This window comes from Podarcis liolepis, assembly GCF_965112155.1.
Source record: "Podarcis liolepis genome assembly, chromosome: 2".
Taxonomy (NCBI): domain Eukaryota; kingdom Metazoa; phylum Chordata; class Lepidosauria; order Squamata; family Lacertidae; genus Podarcis; species Podarcis liolepis.
The window spans coordinates 47752219-47778998 of NC_139555.1; the positions used below are offsets into that span (position 1 = coordinate 47752219).

At 37.7% G+C, this 26780-nt stretch overlaps 1 protein-coding gene across 21 annotated transcripts in view; it reads left to right on the plus strand.

The window, feature by feature from the left end:
- TENM2 (teneurin transmembrane protein 2) overlaps positions 1-26780 on the plus strand; it is a 795537-nt gene that overhangs the window by 314530 nt on the left and 454227 nt on the right. For 2 of the 21 annotated variants that reach the window (XM_083481490.1, XM_083481493.1), the window contains exon 2: positions 9587-9740. The exons of 16 other annotated variants lie outside the window; for them this stretch is intronic. In XM_083481490.1, coding sequence (XP_083337616.1) covers positions 9722-9740 — 19 coding nt within the window. In that variant the 5' untranslated portion in view covers positions 9587-9721. Of the gene's footprint in view, positions 1-9586; positions 9741-9784; positions 10253-26780 lie in introns of those variants that run through there. 3 more of the 21 variants (XM_083481491.1, XM_083481496.1, XM_083481489.1) reach the window with 2 other exon arrangements.

Below are 26780 nucleotides of genomic sequence, written 5' to 3' on the forward strand. Positions count from 1 at the left end.
TGAGATGCTCTCTTGGCTTCTAGCAAGAATTCCAAGAAAAAGAAAGAAAGAAAACTCAATTTGAAGTGGGAAAAGCCGTTGTCCTACTCCCAGAATTTGAGGGTCACCCCATCCAGAACAGCTGGTAACCATGCCTTTGCAGTGCTGACATTGTAGCTCTCTGGTGTTGCCTCTCCACATCTGAACAGGACTAATATTATCACTTGAACTGTGAATATTTGTATCATTTCAGTGAACTGGAATGTAGTATAGTCCCTACGAGGCCTGTGGTACTTGTAGCCTACAAAGCCAAATGTTGTCTGCCAGACTGTTCTGCTGCAGGAAGCAATAAACGGGATATTTGTCAAGCTATATATAATAGCAAAACATAGATGTAAACTACTGTATATGTCTGGTAAGCAGCACTCAGTTTCGTGGACCACAATCTGGAAATGCCTAGCTTATAGCAATTTGCTAAGTATGTAAATGAAAACTGTAAGGGCAAATTTGCCCCTACACTGAAGGTTAGCTCATTAACACACTGCTACATGAATATTGTGCTGCTGCTCACAAGTTGTGCAAAGTGCAAACTAGTCCTCTGAGATGATACTAATTGCTCAAACTCTCTTCCCCTCATAATGTCTTACACATTATCTTGTGGACTCTGTTCACAGGCGATAGAACTATTGAGGTAGCACTTTCATATTGTCCTTAATCAAAATGATTTTACTTTCTAAATAAACCTAATAAACTCTCATTTTGGTGAGCACTGCAACATGTATGTTTAACTGCTCCCTGAAAATTTAATAAATAAATAACCTTTGTGATAGGAAAGTAATTTTGTGGGTGCTAGATAAAGACAAAATGGAAAGTGTTTTTATTTTAATTTTATTTTAATTTTGCCTTGCATGGTTTATCAGATTCCTTCACCATGACCTTACTGAATGATATCTTTGCTCATTAATTCTTCAGAAAGCTTTTAAATCCAGTAAGATGCAGTGAATGAGAAACAGCAATAGGGTAATACAATTGAATAAAAAGATGAAGGGCAATGGAATACATTGATTTTAAAGTATCTGTAAGTAAACTAGTAGTGCTCACGTTGGTTGACAGCATGCAATTCCTTTTGCTGTGTTTTTAAAAACAACAACCATAGAGGTGTTTAACACTATGAATAGAATTTTAAACTTGACTCCAGGAATTCTAATCCTACCAGGAGTGACGATTGACTAGATAGGAGGAGAGGCAATGTAACATAACAGAAAGCCCAATTTGCTCTGTGCTATAATTTTGTTCCCACAGAAGTGTTTAAAACCTGATAGTGCAGATGTCACCACTATTGAGATGCATATATTGGTTTTACCTTTATAGTCCCCTAGATAATTTTGTGTAAGTATAGCACTTGCAAAAAGTAAACCAGGCTTGTGTTCTTTTCACTGTCCTTTTCTCCCCTCTCAGTCATCACTTGGCAGGGAGCAGATCTGGGGACAAGTAAAAAGATACTTCACAGCAGCGGCTCTTAAAAGAATAGGCACCATTTCAGGACCAGAAGGGAGCAAGCTTGGATGCGTGGATAAATGTATTGTCAGTGTGCTTTTTTGGTGAGGAAAGAAGTAGCAAGTTAGAAACATGCAGGTGCACATTTATGAAAATTGTGATCAAACTAGGTTTGCATTTCAAGTGTACAGTTTGATTTTTTTAGATTATTTCAAGTATTTTTGAAGATAGAAAATTTATTTGTGTTTTTTCCAGACTAGGGCCCTTAAATGTTATCCATGTCATGCCTTACATTAAGGCAAGCACTTTTGGTGTATGCACTATACTTCTAAAGTACATTTGAAGCACATTTCCCCCCTCAAAGAATTCTAGGCACTGTAGTTTGTTAAGGGTTGCTTGGAATTGTAACTCTGTGTGGGCTAATTATTTTCTTGTTTAATTGTTTTCATTGAAGATTTTCTTGAATTGCAAAAGTACATAAAGTGTATCTGTTTTCCGTTCATAGAATCTTTTCTACCAAACAGTTATATTTGTTGTGAGACACCAATGCTATAGCCATTGGAAGAAAAGATATAGGGAAAGAGAGAGTGGGAGAGAGGGGAGTTAGTAAACTTTTGTCCTTTTACATAGTCTGTATCCAATGTTTTTATGTCACTGTCACGTGGGTAGGTTCTCTCTGTTCATTTATTAGTTTTCATTGGCGCTGAGAGAGGTTAGGGGGCCCAGGGCATGGTTGGTTGATTTCAGTTCAGTGCCCAGAATTATCTGAGGGAAATAATGTTTTTTGAATGTGCTTTGCTGTATCCAGTGGTATTGCTCAGCTGATGTGTTTCTACTTGTCAGTAGAACAGGCAGTAACGCATCTTTCAGTGATTCTTGCAACAGAGTTTCTGGGCAACCTCATAGATATATAGGTACCTCTCTCACAGATAGGTATAGATGTTGTAGCATATTATATTGTGAAGTTCATCTCACTCTCTCTGTCTCCTAGTTTCCAAAAGGTGTTAGTTATTTGTCATCCAGAATTGCAGTTTATCCCAGATTTCACAAATAACAGTCAGATTATTATGAAAAGAGCTTGTTGATAAGCTTGCTGAATTGCTTCTGTGATTGCCATAGGTGGGACTATACTGGAAAATGGCAACAGCTGCGGCAAACTGGCTTGCTGGTTGTTGTGTGTGTGTTTTTTTAAAAAAATCTTTTTTAAAAATCTGTAATACTGAATTTCTTTGCTTATGAATACGTCAGAAACTGTGTTTACTATAAAGCTTCTGCTCTGATGCTTCTGAATTTACAGTGTTGGAAAACATTCATAATAACTATCAAATAGTTTGCCGATGCCTGTATGCAACTGAGTGGAAGAGACAGTATATACTCAGTCATCAGCTTTTGCTGGAGCTTAATCTAGCGATTCCACAGGGGGAAGTAAATATTTGAAGAAATACAACATTTTTTTGATTTAATGTTGTTCTTGCTCTGCTCTATATAGCCAGTTTTGGAATGATGGGTTACTTTCTATAGACATTTATGAGAAACCCCATGATTAAAAAGTTATGATTCAGTCTTATCTAGCATATTTCATAGCTACAGTATGTAAGTTTTTAACCAAATGTGTAGGTTCCTGAGGTACATAGTACTGTTATTAAACTGTGACTATTTGACAGAATTATCTAATTGAACTTCATGTTTGCCAAGGTAACCTAAAGCAGAGGCAAAGGGGACAGTTAGAAGGTATAACTGGGAATTGGGGGAGATGTGGAAGAATGTTTAACCACTTCTATGCCTGATTTAACTCTCTAAACGTTTCTACCTCAGCTGGGCTTGCTTCAAGTTTAGGAGACTTGCTGGGCAAATAACAATTAAAAAGGCCAATGGGAATTTCAGAGAAGAATAATTGTGTAGTTGCTTAAGCATTTCTTCCATCTCCCAATTCAAATGCTGCGGTTGCTTGATATCTCCTTATAAGGAATGCCTGGAGTTGGGGAACATGTTTTTTCTCTCTTAACACGTAGTTCTCCCCTTAAAAGATAAGTAGAATGGGAGAGTCTACCTTACACGTAAAGAAAATTCAGAGTAAAGATTCTGTTCCTACTGCCATCTGTACCCACCTCTTTTCTGTAATGTACTAACAACAATCCAAACTATAGGAAGCCTGTGTAATTTACACTTGTGTAAATTATGCAATTGTAACTTATCCCTTTTCCTAACTCCATCCAGAAGTTTTTGCCAGTGTGAATTCTGTTGAATTGCTAGATCATTCAGTGCCAGCCCAAAGACATTTTGGGGCCTGAGGCAAACCACAAAATGGCGCCACCCTGTATTCCAGGGAAGAAGAGGTAAGTGAAGGTCTGCATCAGGAACAAGGAGAGGGGAATAAAGATATGTGTCAGGATTTGCTGCCCCAGTGGATCCTGCCGCCTGAGACAATTGTCTCACTTTGCCTCATGGGTAGGCTAGCCCTGCGATCATGTTGCTGAGCTGATTAAGAGTTTGGAATATGGGTAGGTCTCACCCCTTTCCATTCTCTCTCCACCACATCCCTGCCACTGCCCCACAACATCCTTTTGAGGGAACTGACACTGGTCCTGGCTGATCTGGCTTCAGCTTAGCCAGCTGACCTCTGGCTGGGCTGGGGTGGAGGACTTACATTGATGTATCTCCAACTCGTGAGCTGCCATGGTCCTGGCTGAGCCTAGCCTCAGCTGAAGATCCACTCTCCTTATTCCAGCAGATCCTTGGGTTTGGATTGCTCCGTAACTCTGTTTCATGACATTTTAAATACTAGTACTACTAGCCTGTCATTTACATTACATGTGTTAGACACATATTTTAGTCTTTGGCCCAAAGGTTCTACAACAAACAACACTTTTATCACATTGGCTTCTAATGCAGAATCTTGCATTTGTTTTGGGGGGTTTGGGGGGTTGTTTGTTTACTGAAAGCAGGAGAGGAAGCTTTTGCAGCACCTGTGCCATCCATCAAAAGCAAGCTTTACAGATAACAGTAAACCATGGTTTATTTATTATTCTATGGTTTTACTAGGGCTTGTTTACTGCCAGCATACCACAGTTTGAAGCCTTGGTTTGTTGTTGACCTATGAACCTTGATTTGTTCTAATGGTTGGAATCCAGAACCCTTTCTTAACCACAGTTTGGCAATTTCATCCCAGATGCTCACCAACCTACAAAGGCTTTTGAGACAAGGGCACCTGGAAAGCAAAAACAAACTTTGGAAAAATTAGACATGCTTTGTTTTATCGTATTATGACTTAGCATTATGAGGAAACCTGGCCACTTGCTTGTCCATCCTTCCTTTCATCTTACATTTATATCCTACCTTTCCTTCAAGTTGTTCAAGGTGGCATACAGGGATCTCCCCACTCCCATTTTATTTGCACAACAATTCTGTAAGATAGGTTAACTGAGAAACTGGCTGGCTCAAAGTCATTCACTGTGCCTTCTTGGTTTAATTACCTGTATAGAGAATTAAATAGTCAATTAAGTAATATTTTTAAATTTATTCTTTTTTACAAAAGCTTTGTATCTAGTTATGTTCCTCTGTTTAACCCAAGGCTCTCTGATTCAGTGATGGCTTACAATTCTAAATAGTGAGAGCAGAAAGCCATTTTTGTTGATTCCTCCTCCCTTCTGCAACACCCTCCCACATCTGCTACAGAGAGTTGGTAGATGCTTTGGAACAGTATTCGAAGTGGTATAGGGGGCTTCAGAACAAAGGGAGAATATGATGGATAAAAGAGCCTTATGTCACAATTAGATACAGCCACATACACTTTTGAATAAAATGCAAGCCCTTGGCACCTTTGTTTTGGGTGCAGGCATACGATTTCTGCATTCCTCAAATGAGTCAGTATTCAGATTAAGTGGCATTTCTTTTCTGCCCTCATCTCCTCTCCAGTTAAAAAATATACTGTGCAAGCTGTTAAGAACCTTGACTGAAAGATAAATGAAAAAATAATGTGAAACCTACGTTATTGTGGTCTTAGTGCCTATTACAGGATGATTCACTAAGTTTTAAAGAACTAGCTGGGGATTCTGGGATTTCCCATCTGCAGGGGGAGAATTAAGTTTAAATCACTGAATCTGTACTTCACGGCATTTACCTGGGGCCATGTACTTTGCGTAGTCAGACAGTTAAATTTGGCTTTCAAGTATGCAGCCAGGGCTCAATATCTATCTATTGCTGTGAATAAATGCCACTTCTCACACTGTCACATGCAGTCACTACTCCACTTGAATAATAATAATCAGATATTATGCTGTTGGGCATTGCAAAAGTACATTTTGCCCACAAATCTGGTTCATTGGTCAGCACTGAGGTTGAGTAACTAACAGAAATTTGTGCTGTCTTACCACTAGTACATTTCCCTGCACTCTTGGAAAATTACATGTTTGATACCCCTAATCTCCTAAATTTTGGGCATTTGGTATCACAGCTTCAGACTATAGAAAGGCTAAAGAAATGAGAGGGCCTAGTTTGTAAGAGAAGGAAGCAGGAGGTCTTTCTCTTAAGTGTTAAACTTGCCTTATAATTGGCTTTTCTAAGGTGATGGTGAGAGAAACCTTTGATTAGTTGTTTCCCTAGAGCTAAGGAAACTTACATGAGGCTTGGGCTTGAAACCAATTATTTACATTTCCATGGAAAATGTCATTATTACTAAATTTTGCTCTGTAATAGTTATTCTAATGTGCTGTGGGATGACTTTTGCATGGCTCAGTAATGATGGTGGAGAAAATTTAACTCCAAGCACATTTTAAGAAGAAAAATAACATGTATATATTCATGTAACTCTAAGCACATAGTCTCTTTTGGGCAGTTCATATTCTCTTTCCTCACAGAGATAATGTACTTGTCCAAGTAAATTTTTATACTGTTGAAATAGTAAAGGTAATAGGTAAAGGTAAAGACCAGTCCAGTCAAAGGTGACTATGGGGTGAGATGCTCATCTTGCTTTTCACGCTGAGGGAGCCAGCGTTTGTCCATAGACCGCTTTCTAAGTCATGTGGCCAGCATGATTAAACCACTTTTGGTGCAATGGGACACTGTGACTAGTGCCAGAGCACACGGAAGCACCATTTAGCTTCCCATCATAGTGTTACCTATTTATCTACTTGCACTGGTGTGCTTTCGTACTGCTAGGTTGGCAGAAGCAAAAGGGAACTCATCCTATTGCGCGGATTCGAACTGCCAATGTTCCAGTCAGCAAGCCCAAGAGGCTTAGTGGTTTAGACCACAGCGCCACCTGCGTCCCTGTTGAAATAATAGTCATGCTAGATTGGTAGGTTTCAGCAAGCCTTCCGATACTGACGGAACAATCTAAAGTTATACGTAGTTTTAAATATGAGAAGTCAGTAGAACCTCCTCGGCACAGGTTACCTACAGAGTTTTGTCTGTGCATCTATCTTTTGTTTAGGCCAAGTGAATTTGAGGATGAGTTTGGGAACATAGTTCATTTGAAAGCTCCCAATGTCCATTTTGGAATTGACATATTTATGATAAATGACAACTCATTATTGATTTAGAGAAGTGCTACAGTGATAAACCTTCAGGAAAAGACTTTTCTGATGACAGAAAATTAAACTGAGTGCCCAGGAATTGAAAAGATATACATTGCATTGGAAGAGCAAAATGGTGGTGTTCTTGCTCGCCATCACAAGAAGTTTGGTTTGTAATGTGGCTAAAATAGAAGACAACTGTGACAAGGAACAACCAGGAAAGGAAGCCAGGAGAGTTAGTCCTCTCCTGTTTTTGAGAGTAGGAGTGGTATTCAACTAAGTTTTACACAAGTGTAGAGCTACTGGCATTAATGGGCCTGACTTAATCATGTTCATTAATTTCAGTGGGTCTACTCTGAATAAAACTTAGTTGAAAACCACCCATGGATGTGTGCTTTGTACAAACCTTCGTGCTTTTGGTGTGGTTCCTTGCCAAAGACTCCTGAGTAAGCATCACCTTCATAGAATAAATGCAAAGGTTCTCTTGTGGTAAAGTAACTCGTTAAAAAACCAGGAAGCAGAGAGTAGAAATAATAGTAATTTACTACTTGAACCCACCTGTCTGACTGGGTTGCCCCAGCCACTCTGGGCAGTACTCTCAGTCAATCAGAGTATTGGGACCTGTCATAGAGCCAATTCCTAGGGGCCGAGGTCCCTTTGGCTCACCTCCCAATAAAATATTAGAGGGGGCTGAGCCACCGCAAAGTTGATAGGCATGACCATTCAAATTGTGTGTACGCACCATGTCTTGTGATCGATTATGTAGGGTAGGGCTTACTCTCCCCCCTCCCCGCCACAATATTTTATTAAAGTTTGCACCCTTGGGGTCTGTGGTTAGGGGTGATCAGTGAAGAAGCCAAATTTGCTGATGATACCAAATTGTTCAGGGCAATTAAAATACAGTAAAAAACAGTAAAAAGGCAGATGAAATACAGTGTAGGATAGTGTAAAGTGATGTACTTGAGGGTAAAAAACCTTACTTTCACATATGCAGTCATGTGCTGTAAAGTGGCTGCGTCTGATTAGGAACAGGATATTGGGGTAGCACAATGTAGATGTGCTTTTCAGCTGTGAAACAGGTGAATGCCATGCTGGCGGTAATTGAAAATAAAATTGACAACATAATGTCATTTGTACAAATCTATGGTACAACCATGCGTGGAATACTGTGTAAAGTTGTGGTCACCTCATCTGAAGATAGGTCTTTGGTTTGATCCAACAGGGCTGTTTTTACATCCTTGGGGTGTGTGAGGGGGGCGGGGGAATGAATATGCATGTGTGAGTTGTGCTATTTTTTTGGTTCAACAACCTTTCCTGTAACTCCAGCTTGGTATGCAGATAGAAAATGTGGGCTACCAGATGTTGCTTTCTATTCCTAGATCTACACTGATCTGAAAAAAGCTTTTTAAAAAATCCCACGTAATATAGCTCTCAATGCAATTTCCCATTGATGATGGATCTCTGCTCTACAGTGCCCTCTGGTGTCACATTTTTATAAAACGTTTTTAATGTTACAACTGACAAGTATAGATTAGACCTATGTGTGATCTTAATTTTAGTAAATAAATCTCACTCTTGTCCACAAGGAGCTGCTTTCTCTGCTGTTGGCTGCAATCAGACTTGAAATAGCCAAACTTTGGCAGTCTGCATTGGGTCCCTCTAGGGATGGATGGTTTGAGAAGGTGTGGGACATTGACCTCTCTGAGCATTTTACCCAACGTAGGAGAGTTCTAAGAAGGATTGTGAAATGAAACCATTTTGGTGCTCTGTGGGTACCATTTATAGGTTTTGTAAATAAAAAATAGTGTGCTGCATGGGCCCCCAACAAGACAGGCTTCTATGAAGCAAGGCTTCCTTATCAATATGCGACTCTTAGTTCCAACATCTCCATTCACAGAATGTTTCCCTATTATGTCTGCAAAGTGTACTGAACCTTCTGTTTATTTGATTCCACCTGCAATAACGTGCTCGACGCAGTCGATCTTTGTTTATTGTTTGTCTTGTTTGTATGTGGTAATTTTTGAAAACTCAATGAACATTTTTTAAAAAATGTTGGTAAATAAAACATATCAATGTGAGCAATAGGTATAGGAATGTGCTGAACATCAAATATAAATTCAATATATTTGGGGATGCAGTTTATGGTTCAAAACCGAAATTCTAAATATCGTTCTCAGATTAAATTCTCAATCATATCTCCTATTTCTAAAACCAATCTAATGGCTGGCTAATTTGGCATATTGTTAGTTCTTGATCACAACTCCCCACCACCACCACTTTATTTCAGTGTAAAAATAACAGTGTGAACAGAGGGGAACGTCTATCATACTTTCCTTTTGAAGCACAGATTCAGCAGTGATAATGGTTTTCTCTCCCCCACCCCCTTCTTTTTACAGTGCAAATTCAATTAGTAGCATTAAGCATTTGTTCAGGCTTTTGTTTACCAGTGGCAGTTTGTCAGTAGTTATAAGTAGAGTTCCATCTGCCAGTTAAACTCCATTGTAAATTGAGGTAGAAATTAGCAGTTCACTTTTAGAGGGAGGTGTCGAGGCAGTTCAAATGAACGTGAACTAAAATTGTATGTAAATGTATTCCAGGATGAATTGTTGTCGTGCATGCTTCCCGGGCACAGGGAAATGACAGTGAGGTGAGAGCAGCACACATGGTGACTCTGGCTCCGTTTTCAAACCTAAGAGACAGAAGAATGTGCTGCTGAATATGAGGGAGGCAGGATGTCATGCTCAGTGAGAGGTAAACAGAAGATGCTAGACGCCTTTGCCTTATTCTACAAGCGCTCTCCTTAAAACTCCTCCGTCTTGCTTTCCAGCTTATTCTGCTCTGCTCTGCCTCTCTCTTTCTCTCCCCCATTGTTCTCTCTCTTTTTCTTGTCTTTGATGCACATACGTTGTCACATTCCATTGACTCTCCCCTCTTCTCTGTTCTTACACTCACGCCTAGTGGTGCTTTAAGCCAGAGCTAGCAGCCTCTCGGGCGAGTTTTAGTCATGTGTGAAGCTCAGTTTGATCGAGCGCTCCTTTTCTGCCTTTTCACTCTTGCAAAAGATTAATAGGTGGCGTCACATTGCTCCCCTGCTCCTTCCCGCAGGAGGGACTTAAAAAGGACAACAAAAACTAATCACTTTCGATAAGAATTTTCTCGGAAAAAGGGACTTAGCCGTGCAATCTGCGATCGGTGCCAAGGACTGGGAAGGCTAGAGATGCTTCATACTGCTAACAAGGGAAGGAAGGCTTCCACCGAGGCAGGTAAGAAGTGCCTGCCTGCATCGGAGGGTTTGGTAGAGTCGCTTAATCCAAGCTGTAGATTTTAATCATTTCGCACCCAAGGAAGGCATCTTTAGTGGCAGATGGCAAGGATCTTGTGCGGGCTTTCTTTTGTTTGTGATGTTAAGTACCTGTAGTAATGTTGATGAATTGGAGCGTGATACGGATTCAATTGCAAATGGGCTTGTGTGGCAGCTGCATTTGCAAGGAATGCTTTTCTTTGCTTTTTTATATTCAGTGTGGACAGAACACAAATGCTGCTCTAGTGAAAGGCAGGACTTTGGCAGAAGGTTAAATTCAGTGCTTCAGGAAATCTCAAGGTGCAATTCCAGTTCCTCAGCTTGCAACCTTGCAGGTAGAAGGCATTCTGCCGTTTGTAGCACAATTAATCTTTAGTGCTTTCCGGTAGGGATTTGATCTAACTGTGCTTGGTCAGTTGAGGCTAGATGGTGGCAATGCTATGTTTGTCCAGCATCGCTGTTAAATGAGGAGAGCCCTTCCAAAGTGTTATGCAGTCCATTGCATGCTGTAGACACAAAGCATGTAATAAATAGGCACCAAGAATCATCTTCTGTGAAACGGGTTACCAAACTACCTAAATAGTATCCAGATTTAGCAAGCAATCACCACATTAGAATAGTAGTTTAATGTCAGCTGTCAAATGGAGTTAACTCTGAAAGTGCTGCCTACAAGTGCACCTGGATTATAATAAAGGACTTCCTGTATAACAGCTACACAGAAAGAAGCTAATTATCAGTCAGAAGGTCTGAACTTTGGATTGGTGAATGGGAAATGCAATTATGTACCATACAACAGCCCTGGTTTTCATAGTTAGGCCCTTAATTTTTTTTAAAGGGAAGAGCATAGGTAGGATAGAAGGGCTGAAAGTAATATCACAATTAAATTTAACAGTCGTGAGCTGTTTAATTGCTTTTTAAAGTTCACAGCTGCCAGGGTGTTTAGCAGTTTGGAAGTCCTTGCTTAAAGTCATTATCTGTATTTTGCAGTGTGTTTGTTTGTGTGTAAAATAGTTTTTAGTGTAAGGCTACTCCCAACTTGATAGACTACTGTATTATTCTATCTGCAGTTGATGCATTCTTTTTCTGCCCCTCCTTTCCCCTAAGGTCCAGATATATTTAACTCCTTAACTAAAAGGAGGAACATTTAAATTCAGTCGAGGTATTGTTAAGATTGGTATCATCTTATTATTGCAATAGAATATACAAAAACTTACGGTAGTGCTTTTCCATGATATAAAGATAATTTGAATGTAGACAATAGTATGGAAACAAGAATAATGAAAAATAGTATTGTAAACAAAATCTATGACTGCCTTCTGTTTTCATATACTTGAAAATACATTTTACTTTGCAAGACATGTAAAAGTGAGCCACAGTGCCTCTGTTAATAGAATTGAACCCCCAGGGAGTATGGTTCCTCATCAGTGTATAGAAATGTAGGTGCTCACTCCCATTGCACGGTAGCTTTTTGTATGAAACCTGCCATTTAAAACAAACAAATGAAGAAGTGCAATATAGAACTGGTAGAACATGAAAAATCAATTTCATTGCCAAATATAAAAAGTTGTATGTAGCTTATTGCAGTTTAAACCTCTGGAAGGTATGCGATGCAGCAGTACCTGTTTTAAAATTTTTTTTAAAGCTAATATGATAAAAGCCAGTTCAGTTTTGCTTCTGTGTATCCTTGTGTCAGATGAAACACAGCTAAATAATATTGGGTATGATTTTGAATATCAATTGTGGAAGAAATTCAAAGAACCTGAGATTCTGTTATGCAGAACCAAGTCTTTAAAAATGTTTTATACTGTAATGATAGTTAATAAAACAAAAGCTAACCTGCAATAAGTAATGCATATTCCATACCACTCAAAAGACAAATGTGGAAGACTAATACTTCTAACATTGGTACTTTAAGCCAAATGGCAATAGTAAAGCCTCTGTTTCCAAACCAAATTTCAGTTCATTCATAGCTCTCTCCTCCCCCATCCTTTTTGGCAGATGCTAACTTGCTTCTTCTAAACATTAACAGTGTGATTAATATGAATTGAAGCATTTTACAGATAATCCAGTAGATGCTGCTGTAGAGCAAAGGAAACATCATTTTATTTGTTGGGGGAGAAAGGAAGAGAGAGCAGTGCAATGGGAATATAAAAGCTCAAGAAAAAATCTTAAACATTGCTGATACTGCGTATGCAGGCTGCTGATTGAAGAGTAATGTGAGATCATTACATTTTCATACCATTCTATAGGGTGTTATTAAAACTGCAGCCACACTTACTGGAATTATCACAGTTCTGCTAGGCACATAGCACGTCTGCTATTTTAAATTGTAAAATCAGTTTACTGTACATTACTATGCAGAACATTTCATCACTGAATACTAAAGCCCTTTAACATGCAAATTTTCTAAGGGGAAGAGCTGAAATGGTGCACTCTTAAAAGAATAATGCCCAGATTCATTATAAAAATGTGCACTGGTTGCCAATGCCAAGTAAAATATTAAGAAATTAAAAACCTGCAGCCCTTAAATTAATAGAAATGAAATGCACTGACAGTTGTCTTCCTGGTGAATAGTCGGTGCTTAACAGAGTAATCTGTAAAAGAATCAGAAAGCGTAAATTGCTGATTGGAAAAGATCCATATCCATGCGTATTAAAAATCACACTATAATATTGTCAGTGGAGTAAGAAACACAAAAGCTGGATTTTGTAGTGAAAAAAGAGTAATGCAAGTAGACAGAGAGGAAATTTGTGTATTGCATACTGTAGTGCCCTATGGTGCAACTCCTTCTTGTACTAGTAATCAGTAATAACATGACAAAGCAAACCCAGAGAGTTTTGCTATACAGCCACTTACTGATGCAATTTCAGGCAACCACTGACCTCTATCTGTGGGAATATTTATTTTTGGCAATGATCACCAAACCATCAGGTTTAAAATAGTGAGGAATTATTTTAAATATAGAACAGTTGCAGGATACTTGCAATATAACAATAAGTTGCTTTTCTAAGCCACACTTTGTGATTCCTGGCTCTGTGTAGTTAACAGCTTTCAAAAACTTATTGGATTCAAGTATTTGGCTTAATAAGTTGTTGAATCACACATACCATCTTCTTGATTGTGCATATATACTCAGGCCTTTATTATTCTATTATACTAGATTTAAAATTAATATTGAAATTATTTCGTAAGTCTTATTTTAATGTGTGCACATTGTAGATATGTTTATTACAAACATTAAGATTGTTTAGCATATAGGTTTTTATATTAGCTCTACGAGACCTTTCTAATAACTGGATCTTCATATGCATAGGAGGCTAGTTTTATTTTTTTAGCTGTTAATGATTCTACTTGTGTATGGACAGTAAGGACATTTGTATTTAGTCTGTATTTAGGCTGAAGTAGAAGTTCAGTTTGTTATACAAACATATAGAGATTCCCTTTTTGTAACTTCAAACACTATAGAAGAATGTGGCAAACAGATTTCTTGTATTGGAATAGAAAGTACTTTCATGTGCTTCACTTTCAGATCGTTTTTGTTACTTCAAAATCATAATGTTATTCTCTTTTGCTTGACATTTAATTAAATTAGGGTAAAAGTTAGAATTCTTTTTCAATTATTGACATGAAATCCTGAATTTTTATTTTTTTATTTGCATACTTAATGTTCTCATAAAATAAAGGGAATAAAATCAAGGCCTTGAAATAGTTATATTTTGACCTGTTATATAAAAAATAAAATATCAGGAATTATATATCTGTAATATAGCTGTTACTTTCTGTCATTCATGTTAATGCACAGTTCTGAGTGTAAATTTTATATGTGGCATAGATGAATTGGAATCTATGTACATAATGTCCTGATATTGCTCTGTACCCACTCGTACAAGTGGGGGTTCCCCATAGATTGTGCTGTATGATTTTCAATGTGTGCATGTATACAGGTCTGGTGCTTATATTTTATATTGTCATATAATCCCTTCAGAAGAATGCTGCTCATATCACACACACTGAACACAATGGCTTTTAAAAGTGAAGATATATACAGCAACTCTTCAAGGATTTTTTATCCTTAAAAGTTTGATATAAGCTTTTAATGCTTTTATTGAAAAGCTTGATAATCTGAGGAATGTCTGTGTGTTTGCGAAGGGTTTGGACATCCAAATTGGGTGTTGTTTAAGGGTTTTAAGATTAAATTAATATTTTCAATTTGTACTACTCTCACTAAAACTTCTGTATGAATCTCACCGCTTTTTATAGGACATGTAAAATTTACATCATGCATTACAGTGCTCAGTATGATGTAAAATGCTGTAACAACCTGATGCAAAGTGAAGTATTATGAAACCCAGAACTAATGGATGTCAGCCTTATACAATGTCTGCACCTGTTATTTTAACCGCAAAAAATCCTATGAATGATTTTTGTTTTCTCATGTTGTACTGGTGTTTTTATCAGTGTTGAACGAAGCATTGGTAAGATTGCAGAGCATTGCAGTGGAAATTTATTGATGAGACTTGCTAGTGTTCAGAATTTGCACTCATATCATTTGCATCAACAGAAATTATCTCTAATGCATTTTCATCGAAAAATTCCATCTATATAATTTGTCATATATAAAGACGTACCATATGTATGTGGGAACACAGGGGTAGAAATATAGTCTGTTGTTTAGTACAAGGGTAGAAATATAATCTGACCTACATTCCCAAATATTTATGGGTATCAAACTTCACTTTGGTGAGATTTTCTTATGGGCATGCCATCAAATCTCTTACTTGTCGCATCTTACCATTTTTCTTAGGTCAATAACTGATATCACACTGGGGAGGGTATTTCCTCAGATACCATCAAAGCATCAGCGCAGAAACTAGTATCTTACCATGTCCAAAAAGCACTGACACCCACTTGTTATATATCACACATGCATTCATTTTATTCAGAGAATATTTCATACTTTGTAATGATATTTAATACAATATAAGAATACTTTAATTCTTAATAGTGTGAAACATAATTTGAATTGTGAGTAAAGTCAAATAACTTTCTAAACAATTCAACAATATAATGCTTAGTTCCCACTTTGGAACATGTAAGATATGCTGAACTCACATGCTTCCCATAATAGTCTCACATTGCTGCCAATATAGAAAAGAAATAAGTGTTGGCTTGCCTAAGTGTATTTAGGAAACAATAAAATGTGTGTGTGTTACTTCACATTTATAGTGTGTAAATGTATGCTTAGATCCTTTTGCTCCAGCATTTATGATGATACACAAATGTGTGCATATCTATATCTATATCTATATATATTTATATAATCACACAGTCTCTAGAGGTCAGTAGAATGTAAGGAATGGGCAGTTTTTCTGCTTTTTCAGTGAGGCCTGGAGAGTCCATAGACTAGTTCTCTTCATCTTAGAAGCAATAAATATACTGCAATTATTAAAAAAATGAAGTTAAGAATAACTATACTGAAACAGAATAATACCTGTTCATGTTACAGAAATAAATTTAATCTATTTATTTTAGGGATGTGCCTGATAAATGTTCATATTTGTAGACAGAATTTTACAGAAACATAGATTCTTATAATTTATAGTTCAGTATCTTGTTATTTTTTTGCACTTTTCTTCTTAGTTGGCTTTTAGAATTAATTTGGTTAAATTGTTGGGATAACAAGTTTTGGGATAACAGAAGTTGAGAAAAATCTTTTTAGTATTTAGAAAACCTACCCATAGAGTATGTAGGAAATGTCACTACTGAATTGATTTCTTATTTGCTTTATTTCATGGGCACAGTGGGCATGCAATTGTATCATTATCTATTTTATGCTACAACAGCCCTTTGTGATAGGTTGAGCTGACTTAACAAAGGGCTTCCATGGCTGAGCAGGGTTTTGACCTGGAGTTTGCCACATCCTTGTGTAACAAATGGGGGTGAGTTTGCTCAACTCGCTTGACATGTTGAGAAAATAGTTTTGTAGAATAACATGGTAAAACCTCATTTCATGGACAGCAAAGCACACGTTTAGAAAAATAATCAGATTCAGAATTTCTGTAGTGATATTCTGAGTAGTGCAGGGAAGGCATCATTCTTTCTCAGCTCCACGATCCAGATTCTTGTGTTGTTGGACATCGATGATAGCATTGTGTCATCAGAACCAGGGCAAGTAAGTATGATATAAATCGGTTGTCTCCCAAATAGAATGGTGCCAAACATGATGAACCTGGAAAAAATAAAGTAGATATATATTAAAGACAACATTTTTTAAATCAACATGTAATTAAAACTGGTTGATAGCTCTTCTTAGTTAAAAGTTGTGTTATAATTGTAGTTGCCACCTTCTATTTCCCAAAGTCCTTCCTAAAATAAAAATGTAATGGGTTCAATTCTTAGTCCTCAACTATATTAGCAGTATCTTTGAAACTGGCTATTACAGACAGAAAATGCTGCATTTACTGCTCGGTGGAATAAAGTGGCAAGAACTCACTAATGTTGGAAGAGTTGTGATTAGCACTTTACACGATATGACCCTTATTGTTCTGTAAACAGATAATCAATAGAATACACTTCTGTTAAACCTGCCAATATCTAAATCAACAAGGCAGGCCATTTTAGCATTAGTATCTACATCAATTAATCTACAAAAGTCCTATAATTGCAGTATGTCATCTCTTGAGGAAATAGAGGGAGTTGCATGCCTTTTTAAAAAATTAATAGAGCAATGTAAAAAGGTAATGAGATGATCATTTAAGCAATATGAAGGATATATATGTGCAGTTTTCTTTCTCAGCTCCTGGTGTCCTTGATGTCAAGTTTGGCAGCCATGACATTTCACTGTGGGCGGCCTTGTTTTTTTCCATTTTCATATATCTTTTCAGTTAACAAATTACCTTATGTTAAGCATTTAAAGTTATCTGTTTTTAACAATTTATGCTTATCTAACCATGTTGAGAAAAGTTACAGATAGGTAGCCGTGTTGGTCTGCCATAGTCAAAATAAAAAAAAATTCCTTCCAGTAGCACCTTAAAGACCAACTAAGTTAGTTCTAAGTTAGAACTAAGTTAGTTCTTGGTATGAGCTTAAGTGTGCATGCACACTTCTTCAGATACACTGAAACAGAAGTTGCCAGATCCTTCTATATAGTGAGAAGGTGGGGAGGGGTATTACTCAGAAGGGTGGTGGGAATGGGAGATTGGCAGATAGCTGAGATGAGCCTGTTGACGACTCTTAACGACTGCAATAGGTCTTACAGGAAAAGGCAAGGGGTGAGAAGGTGAAAAATGGCTTAGTCATGTGAGAAGGTGAAAAATGGCTTAGTCATGTTGAGAAAAGTTTACAGCAAATTTGCCAAATATGCCTCACAAACAGCTGAATGGTCTTGTTTCGTGTCATATTTTATTACGTACAGTGGTACCTTGGCTGTTGAACTTAATCTGTTCTGGGAGTCCATTAGACTCCCAGAGCCGTTTGAAAACCAAGGCGCAGCTTCCAGTTGGCTGCAGGAGCTTCCTGTAGTCAAGTGGAAGCCGCGTCAGAAGTTCGGTTTCCAAAAAATGTTTGCAAACCATGTTTGCGGCGTTCGAGAGCCGATTTGTTCGGGAGCCAAGCTGTTTGAGCAGTTGTGTTTGGGAGACTATTTTGTTGATGGAACACACATATCAAGGATGCCTGTGTCTTCTCCTAATTTCCATAGGATCCTTTAAATGAACAATTCACTGCAGTGTTTGAACATGACATTATATATTATTGAACTAATTTGAGAGCAAAGAGTTCTGAGGACCATGAGAGTTAGGAGTCAGGACCTTATGATAATGACAAAACTATCTTATGAATTGAAATATTAATCTGGGAAGGGAAAACATGGATGGCATTTCTTGCTTTATGCTGCAGCCAGGAAACCACAACATACAGGTTTGCATCTGTACTTGGGCATGTTTAGAGTAGATCCACTGGAATTAATGGGACTTGCTAGCCACGATCAGTTTCAGAAGGTGTAGTGGAGCTGTATCATTTGCCTTCTCTCTGTATGCTTTGCTGCTGCCTACGGAGAAAACAGGGACAGAGTGAAATGGCAGTGAGGGTGGAGCCAGTCCAAAGCTCCTGCCAGTACGTTTGTGCTGTGCTGACTTCACCACCTGCTTCTGCTTCCTCAGCCCACTGTGCAGCAGCAACACAAATAGATGAAGGGCAGGTGATAAGTCTGGATTTAAGCCATCGATTATATGTATTTATTTATCTGCTTTTTGTTTCTTTCTGTATTATTTTATTCTGGTTTTACAATTTGCTTTTAATGTCATATAAAAATGAAAAAGTTTAAAAAAGATTAAACATTAGGCAAAAAACAGATGTCAGCATTTGTCTTAAAATTATAATAGTAGTAGTAGTAATAGTAGTAGTAGTGGTAAAAATCATCAACATGTGTTGAATAATATCTCCTTTGCAGAAACCATGGTATCTTTCTTAGTCAAAGTACCCTGAAATGACAGTAATAAGCAATGTCACAGCAAATAATAAATTATTTCATCCCATTCCCCCCCTGTGCATACACTATGAAAAGCAGACTCAGAAAGCTCAGGTTAGGTTTGCTATCTTGACTATGGATGAGGATTAGTTAACATTAAATTGGTAATTGTTGGACTTCTGAAGAAGGATGCAACATCTTCAGCAGGAGCTTATTAAACTGTAAAATATGGATTGCCTTTACCCTAATGGCCTCTGAATCCTATTACCATCCCATTAGAGAGTGTGGGATTTTAGTAATTCTGTTGTTGTTTCCAGTGGGCAGTGAATATAATGGGGGAGGGCAGGGGTTAATGCAATTCATCTCTTTTAATACTTGTAACTCTGAGTCCCTTATCACTCTGTGTGGTTTCATTAGCTTTCTTTTTATTATTTTTTAATGCCAAGAGACTTTCTTCAAGCACCTCCAGAAAGAAACCTCATGCTTTCCTAACTTATCTATACTTTGTAAACAGAATAGAAATGAATAAGTTGGTATGTCAACACTTTACAAAATAGGCTGCAGCTTAGAAGTGTTTTAAATTACTGTCATTATGCCAAGAACAGTACTGAAACACTACTTCAGTCAAGACCATTATATTATTATTATTATTCATTTAGATTGTACTGGAACCCACCCTGTTCCAAAACAGTTTTAAATTCATAAGAACCAGAGAAGTTAAATTGTGTATTTGGTTGCTTAGTATATTTTACATGTATTGTAGTATGATATTTATCAAAGTGTCATCAAGCTGTTGCCAAGTTTTGTATTGTTGTTTTCAGTAGAGTTCTCAGATCCTTCTTTCAAGAAAGTAACTGATAAATTGAAGACAACAGTCATTCAGGGTTGATGGCTCCTTTGTTTGTTTGGGTTGAATGTGGATTGTTGCAACTATATGGAGATGTATATAATACTGTTATGAATTTTGCCGTGGTTTGCTCGACAGCTGTGGGCTAGATGTCCACAAAGTCCTCCTTTTAATGTTAAGACATTCATGATTGATAGTTTCAAGCTGTCATTGTTAGATCAGTTATAAGAAAAGGGTCCCAGTGTAGATTTGGAAGAGGTCATACTTGATGCTATGTGCATGTTTATCAAACTGTGTAGACCAGGGGTTGTCAACCTGGTCCCTACCGCCCACTAGTGGGCATTTCAGGATTCTAGGTGGGCAGTAGGGGGTTCTACGGCACAAGCTGAATCCTCCTTCCATCGAGCACTGGTGGGCCGTAAGGAAATTTTACCATCAAGAAAGATGCATTAGTGGGTGGTAGGTATAAAAAGGTTGACTACCTTACCCCTGGTGTAGACATTGTCAAAATATATTTTATAAATAATAATCTTATTGGTTTTAGATAACTAGTATTTCTCGAAGCAATTCAGTGCCCACCCCATGAAGAATTACTTGATTTAGTGAACATGCCCTGTGCTAGGTTGTTCAGTTTTTTTAAGTACCGTGGATAAAGCTCATACTTTTTCTGAAATCTGGTATTAGGCAAAAGTTTGGGGGTCTCATGCATTACATCGTAAATTGTAAGGCCAGCTGAGCACTCATCTGTGGTTAAAGGAAATAATGTGCCAAAGCAATAAAATTATCGAGCGAAAGAAAGAAGGAAGTAGCATAAGATTAGTGTTTAAATGTCTAGTGATTGATACACCCAGCGCATGATCTCCAGCTGTTCTCATGGAAGGAAATAGCTCCACATTTTACATAGAAGAAAATGCACAATATACAGATAAAATACTACATAGCAAACTTGAGTAAACTCTTTTAAACCCCTGAACTATCACCAGTTCTAAACTAATACATTGTTAACCAGCATTTATTTGCTCTGTGTTGAAACTATATAGTCAGTGAAGCTTGCATTTCCAGCACAAGAAAGTGATGGGTGAACACACCAATTCTTTACTTTCCCCAGTTGATCCTTATTTTTATTGTCTACAGATTGGGAGGGTAGAACCCATGTCTTGCATGCAAAAGGTCCCAAATTCAGTTCCCAGCATCTACTGGTAGAATTGTGAAAAGTCACACATCTGAAACCCTGGTAAGCCACGACTGATTCGTGTTTACTGAGCTAGGTAGCCCAACTTCTTATGTTCTTAGGATGGGGAGAGCCGAATTCATCAGTGTTCGTAACTGTTTAGATTGAATGCAGATCATATTTTCAACATGTTTTACATGTCTTTGAAAATTGGAAGTTTTCATGGATAGTGACATGGTTCTATTATTGAAAAGAGATGACCTTAGGACAGAAATAGGTGTATTTATACTTAAGATACAATTCTTATAAAGTATGAAGACATAAACTTTTTCTATTTTATTTTCAGTGTGTATAAATTTAGAGAAAAAGAATGGTATCGTTTCCTGAAACCCACCTTTTTTACATTGTCATTGGTTTTTGATGATTTGTGCCAAATACAGGAAGCATAAGTTGCACTACTATATTTGTGACTATCAAGAATGTTGAAAGTGGTGACTCACACATTGAAAGTACAAGCAAAAGGTATACACAAGTCCCACTTCAAGCGTTAATAATATACACCAACACAAGAAATTAAACTTTCTCCTATTATTGACATCCAAATAGCCTCTCAGTCATACTTTTTTATTCTTTCACTCACACTTCAAAAATAAAGTGAGGGGATCTGTGTGAAATAAAATGAGGAAGGGTATAGGTTTATAGCGTAAAGAGCATAATCAGTCAGAAAATGTGCTCAGTAAAGACTGGGAAAAGAGATAGCCAAGAAGAGAAGAAATTATATTGAGATAAACTCATTCATACAATTTTAAATTTACTACTTTCCATGTTGAAAACAGTTCCAGGGATTATAGGAAGCAGCATGGTAGGTAGAAGGAAAAAGAGGCAGGGAGAGTAAACGCTGATGGCTAAATGGAACTTCTTTGTTCGGAATCTTCTGATCACTAGATGATGGGGACAGATCTCTCATGAGATCTCTCAGGAGCTTCCCCAAAGGTCTCGTGCAACCTTCCAAGGTGTTTCAGCAGCAGGGAAACTTGGAGTGGAAAGAGGTTTTAAGTCCCCCCACCTCCCCGCTTTGCAGGCTGTGGGAAAGTTGCATGAGGGCTCCTGCGAGATCTCAGGTGGCCCTTATGGGTCATGCCCCACCCCACTCTACCACCCCTTTTTATTTTTTATATTTTCTGCTATCTGCATAAAGCTGTGATTGCATATGTAAAATCAATGTAAGATGAGCTCTGCCTGTACTTCTAATCATACATGAAGAAGAACCAGGGAAGAGATACTGGTTCTTCATGTATGATTCATGTATGATAATGGAGAGTTCAAACAAGTTCAAAATGGATACGTTACATGCAGTATCTGTATGTAACATAAAAAAATCAAGATGTTCAAGCTTTTGATTATTATAGATTAGATTATTTGTACACAACAGTGAATACAGGTTTCAGTCACTTATGAAATCAACAAAATTATTCTAACTTAAACTCTTTGAACTTTTTATTTATTATTAAAGACAGAAGTAGAATCTTGCCTTCTGAACAAATGCTATCCTGCTAAATTACTGTCATCCTTTGTATCATTTACTCTTGTTCTTGTGCCCACAAGTTCCAGTTAGGATCTTCTGCAGCATGTTTCTTAATGTTTCTGGCATATCCTGCTGTTATGATATGACTCATGCTGTGCATGAAGCCAGCTGCTCTACTTGGTTGCCTCCTTAATGCGCTGGTACCCACTTTGTTTTCAACAACTGTAATCCAGACAGTGAACCTATCAGAGTAAGAAATAAACCTTTTTTTTTTTTTTTTGGTTACCTTGAATTACCCACTAATTGGGGGTGGAGGATTGCTTAATTTTTGGCATCAGTATTGTTGCCTGGCAGCATAAATGCTAGTTGCACATAATTTTGCAGAATGCTTTAGGAAATTAATAAGAAAGACGTGACTTCAGTAAAACATATTAATTCTATTTATAATTGACAGAACTGCTGCTCAGTAATGGGAGTTCAGTACAATACAGAGAAGTCCAGAATAAGTATTTCAGTTAATAACAGAATATATGAATGGTCATCTCAAGACAAATGGGATATGTTGCTAGTGTTGAGTAGAATACATATACGTTCCTGAAACTGGTTGAACAGCATGATTTTATCAAGCAGCTGTAGGTATGATGGTGTGGTAGCAACTGAAGTAGCATTATTTATTATCAAGCAAATTCATTTATTAACTTATTATTTAAACGAGATAATAAATTGGAGGGTTATCCTTCAAAGCTTGAGGGTTGACTGCAGAATTTTCTTTGAATACAGATAGATAGACAAGCTCCTTGAATGATATTATAAAGTTAAAATAACATTTGGCAAAATGATTCCCTATAAACCTATAGAAGTCATTTTTTAAGGACACGGTCCCTCCCTATATTTGAAATTGGAAGACAATGGTTATGCACAGTTATTTGAGCTTGAAAATGCTTTATTAAAATATAGGACAATGGATAACTGTGTACAGGCTATAACTGGATGAGTGAGCAACATGCTCCTGCATGCTGCCAAATAGCTCTCACTGTGCTTCTCCCCTTTCATGAGCAAAAACAACGAAGCTGGGTTTACCATGACATCCAAGCCAGCACTTGTGGTTTATTTTCCCTAAACAAACCACAGTTGGGAAGCCAAGAACAAACCTTAGCTTCATATTGTAGTTTGTTTGGAGAGAAACAAGCCACGAGCTCCTGTTCAGACGTCACAGTAAGCCAAGGCTTATAGATGGTTGCTCTCACTCATACTAGAGGAGGCACACAGTGGAACTGATTCGGCAGAATGCACTAGCAAGCTGATTATGGAAGTTCTGTGGCTGCGATGTCGCCTGATTGTGCCTGTAATAACTTGTTTCTAGCAGGCAGCATGGAATTCTTATATCCCCTTGTTTTTATATACGTGTTTCTGTTTTTACATGAAAAGTTCTGATTTTATTTGAAAACAGATAAACACATAATTATTAATTGCTAAAATAAATCTTCTATCGCTATCAAATCAGTACAAGATTTTCATGTGATAAAAAGAAGTGATAAGTTGTCCTTCCTATTAAAACACAGCACAAGGATCTTATTCCAGTGTTGGAATGTATGGACTTCATAGAGCATTTAAATTATTATTTTAAACTCTTAACTAAATAGAGAAGCAAATGATTGTATTGTATGGTACATACTGGCATCTCTTCTGTATACAGCGATACCTCTGGTTAAGAACTTAATTCGTTCAAGAGGTCCGTTCTTAACCTGAAACTGTTCTTAACCTGAGACACCACTTTAGTTAATGGGGCCTCCCGCTGCCACTGCACTGCCGTGGCGCAGTTTCTGTTCTCATCCTGAAGCAAGGTTCTTAACCCGAGGTACTATTTCTTGGTTAGCGGAGTCTGTAACCTGAAGCGTCTGTAACCTGAAGCGTCTGTAACCCGAGATACCACTGTAAATCTAGAAATTGTGTGGTGTCCAATAAGCTGACAGCTTAAAAATAATTTAATATTTTGTTATCAATATGTAATATTAGGGAATGGTTCTCTAATTTTAGAACTTGAAGATGGCTGGCTCTTTTACATTAATAATTGCCCAGAAAATTAAAGGGCAGAATAGAAAGCTGCTTCCACTGGTGTCTTCTATAACTTACCATTGACACCACTAGATGTAGATTTAAGTTCATTACAGAGGTGAGGGTTTTTTAAAGACAGAAGGATAGACATTCCCTGTGTGCTAGAATAATAATTGAATGCTTTCTGAACCCTTGCAATTTCCTTCTTTCAGTGTTTCAGTATATTATTTACAATTAAATTATTCTAAAATATAGGATATGCAGTTCTGAAAAAAATCCCCCCAGTATGAATATAAATGAAGATTTGTGTCTACAAATTATCATACGGATTATTTACTAAGAGAGTGAGAAAGCCTGCTTAGTCAGAGCTGTTTTTACTGTACGTAACTGAAAAAGTATATGATTGTAGTTCAGTGGTGTACACTGGACAACCAAAGAGACTATACTGTATTCAGTTTGCAATGGTATTTCTTCCCCCTTAGTCCAGTATCACTTCCAGAACTCTTTGTGGCAATAAAGCTGCAGATTCAGTTTCTGTAGCTTTGATACCTGCATGCCCAGTTCTTGTAGATACTTTTCAATTCATGGAGCTCAAGGATATGGACCAGGATTCTTGGAGGCTTACTTTATGCATTCTCAACAATGGTCCTTATTGGTTTATAAAAGTGGGAATAGCTGTGGTCAATGTTACTCTCAGAAAGGAAGCTGTTTTATCAGGCCTAAAATAAGCAGTGGCAAGGCTGTTAAAGAAAAACTTTCCTGACTGGGGCAGCACATTCCATTTCGCTGCTTGAGGTGAAATGGGAAGTGCTGCCATGCTACTGTCTCCTGTGCTACCTCTGCTGGTGGAGAAGTGCTGCAGGCATTTATACTAATTTTGGGTGAGATCACGGCAATATCACATGAGATTTCACACTCTCAAGAACTCATGTGTTTTTGGTGAGATCTTGCTGGAAATATCCGTCAATTCTGGCACCACTTTTCCTCCAGTGACAGAGACAGGGCAGATGGAGCACAACTTCAGCTAACCTTTGTTGATGGATCATGAGAAGATTTGCAGTGTTTTGAGAGGCTCTAATTGTCAAATTCTGTCTGGATCAGAGTTTCTGTGATTTTAGAACAGGAAAACTGTTGACCACTCATTGGTTTATTCTGGGACTGGGAAGAGTTAGATGTCCTCCTGGTGCCACAACACAGTAAGCAGATTTTAGTATTCACCTTCATATAAGAAAACATTGTGGCACAGACACAAGCCCTGCCCACAATGTACCAAGTACCATTGTCCCATATTCAAACCTTCATTAAATTAATTCAAAGGTCAGAAGGAGGTTTCCAAGAATATTCTCCTAAACACGCTAACAAATCTTCCTGTGATCGGGAGCACTGTCTAATTGGAACATGCTTAGAAACCCTCTTCAGACCTTTGTGCAGAAGTCCAAAGATGAGGCTGCACACCTGGAAATGTTAGGGGCAGGTCTTGCATGCTACCACTCTCCATTTCACCTGAACATGTCTTGTTGCTCTTTCCTTGAACCAGAAACACAAGGACTGCAAGCTTTCACTCTTCTAACCTTCAAGACATATCTTTCTCAATAAATCCAAAATATATTCTACTCCACAAAAATATTGACTATCTGACCCATATGTACATGTATGTCACAGAGCAATTTGAATATTTTTGAACACTTGAGGACTGCCTTCTTCATATATTCTTCTCCACAAGATCCATTCAACATCTAAGCCTTGCTCCAGGTTGCTACATTTCAAATTAATCATGTTGTTTTTCAATAAAGATTCAAGGATTGTTCTTCAATAGATTTCAGGCAAAGGTCCAGATTGTGACTCTGGTAGGGAGAGGAATTTGGAGACTTTAATCCTTTGGTTGCCACTGAAGTCCTGATCAGTGCTGCAGGCATACCTCCTACTTGTATCACTGAAAGGCTCCCACTGAAATTAATAGGAGTTTCCTCCCCCATGCTGAACTACAGTGGGGCACAAAGGTTTAATTGCCCCAACCCCTATGCCAGATTCCCATTCCAAATCAAGCAACCGATCTGGCTGTTTGTAGAAGAACAAGTTCAAACATTGTGATTACTATATAATGTATTGTTGGACCTAGGGTGTGGACACATTTTAGATTTCCTTCCTGACATCAAGTTATGATACTAAAACATATATTGCTATGTGTGAATAATATTGATTATCATGGTCATTTCTGTTATCCACAATGCAATCTCTGAATATGCTATTTGAAGGAAACAATAATACATACTTATTTCTTATGAGAGTATCTGGATTTCTGCTTTTACAATACAGTTTCATTTCTATCCTTTTAGTGCTCCTCATAATATCTCTTGAAGTATCCTCATTAGTGTGCACAGCCTCAGAATCCTTTTTGACCTCTCTAGTGGTATTGGTATTCTTA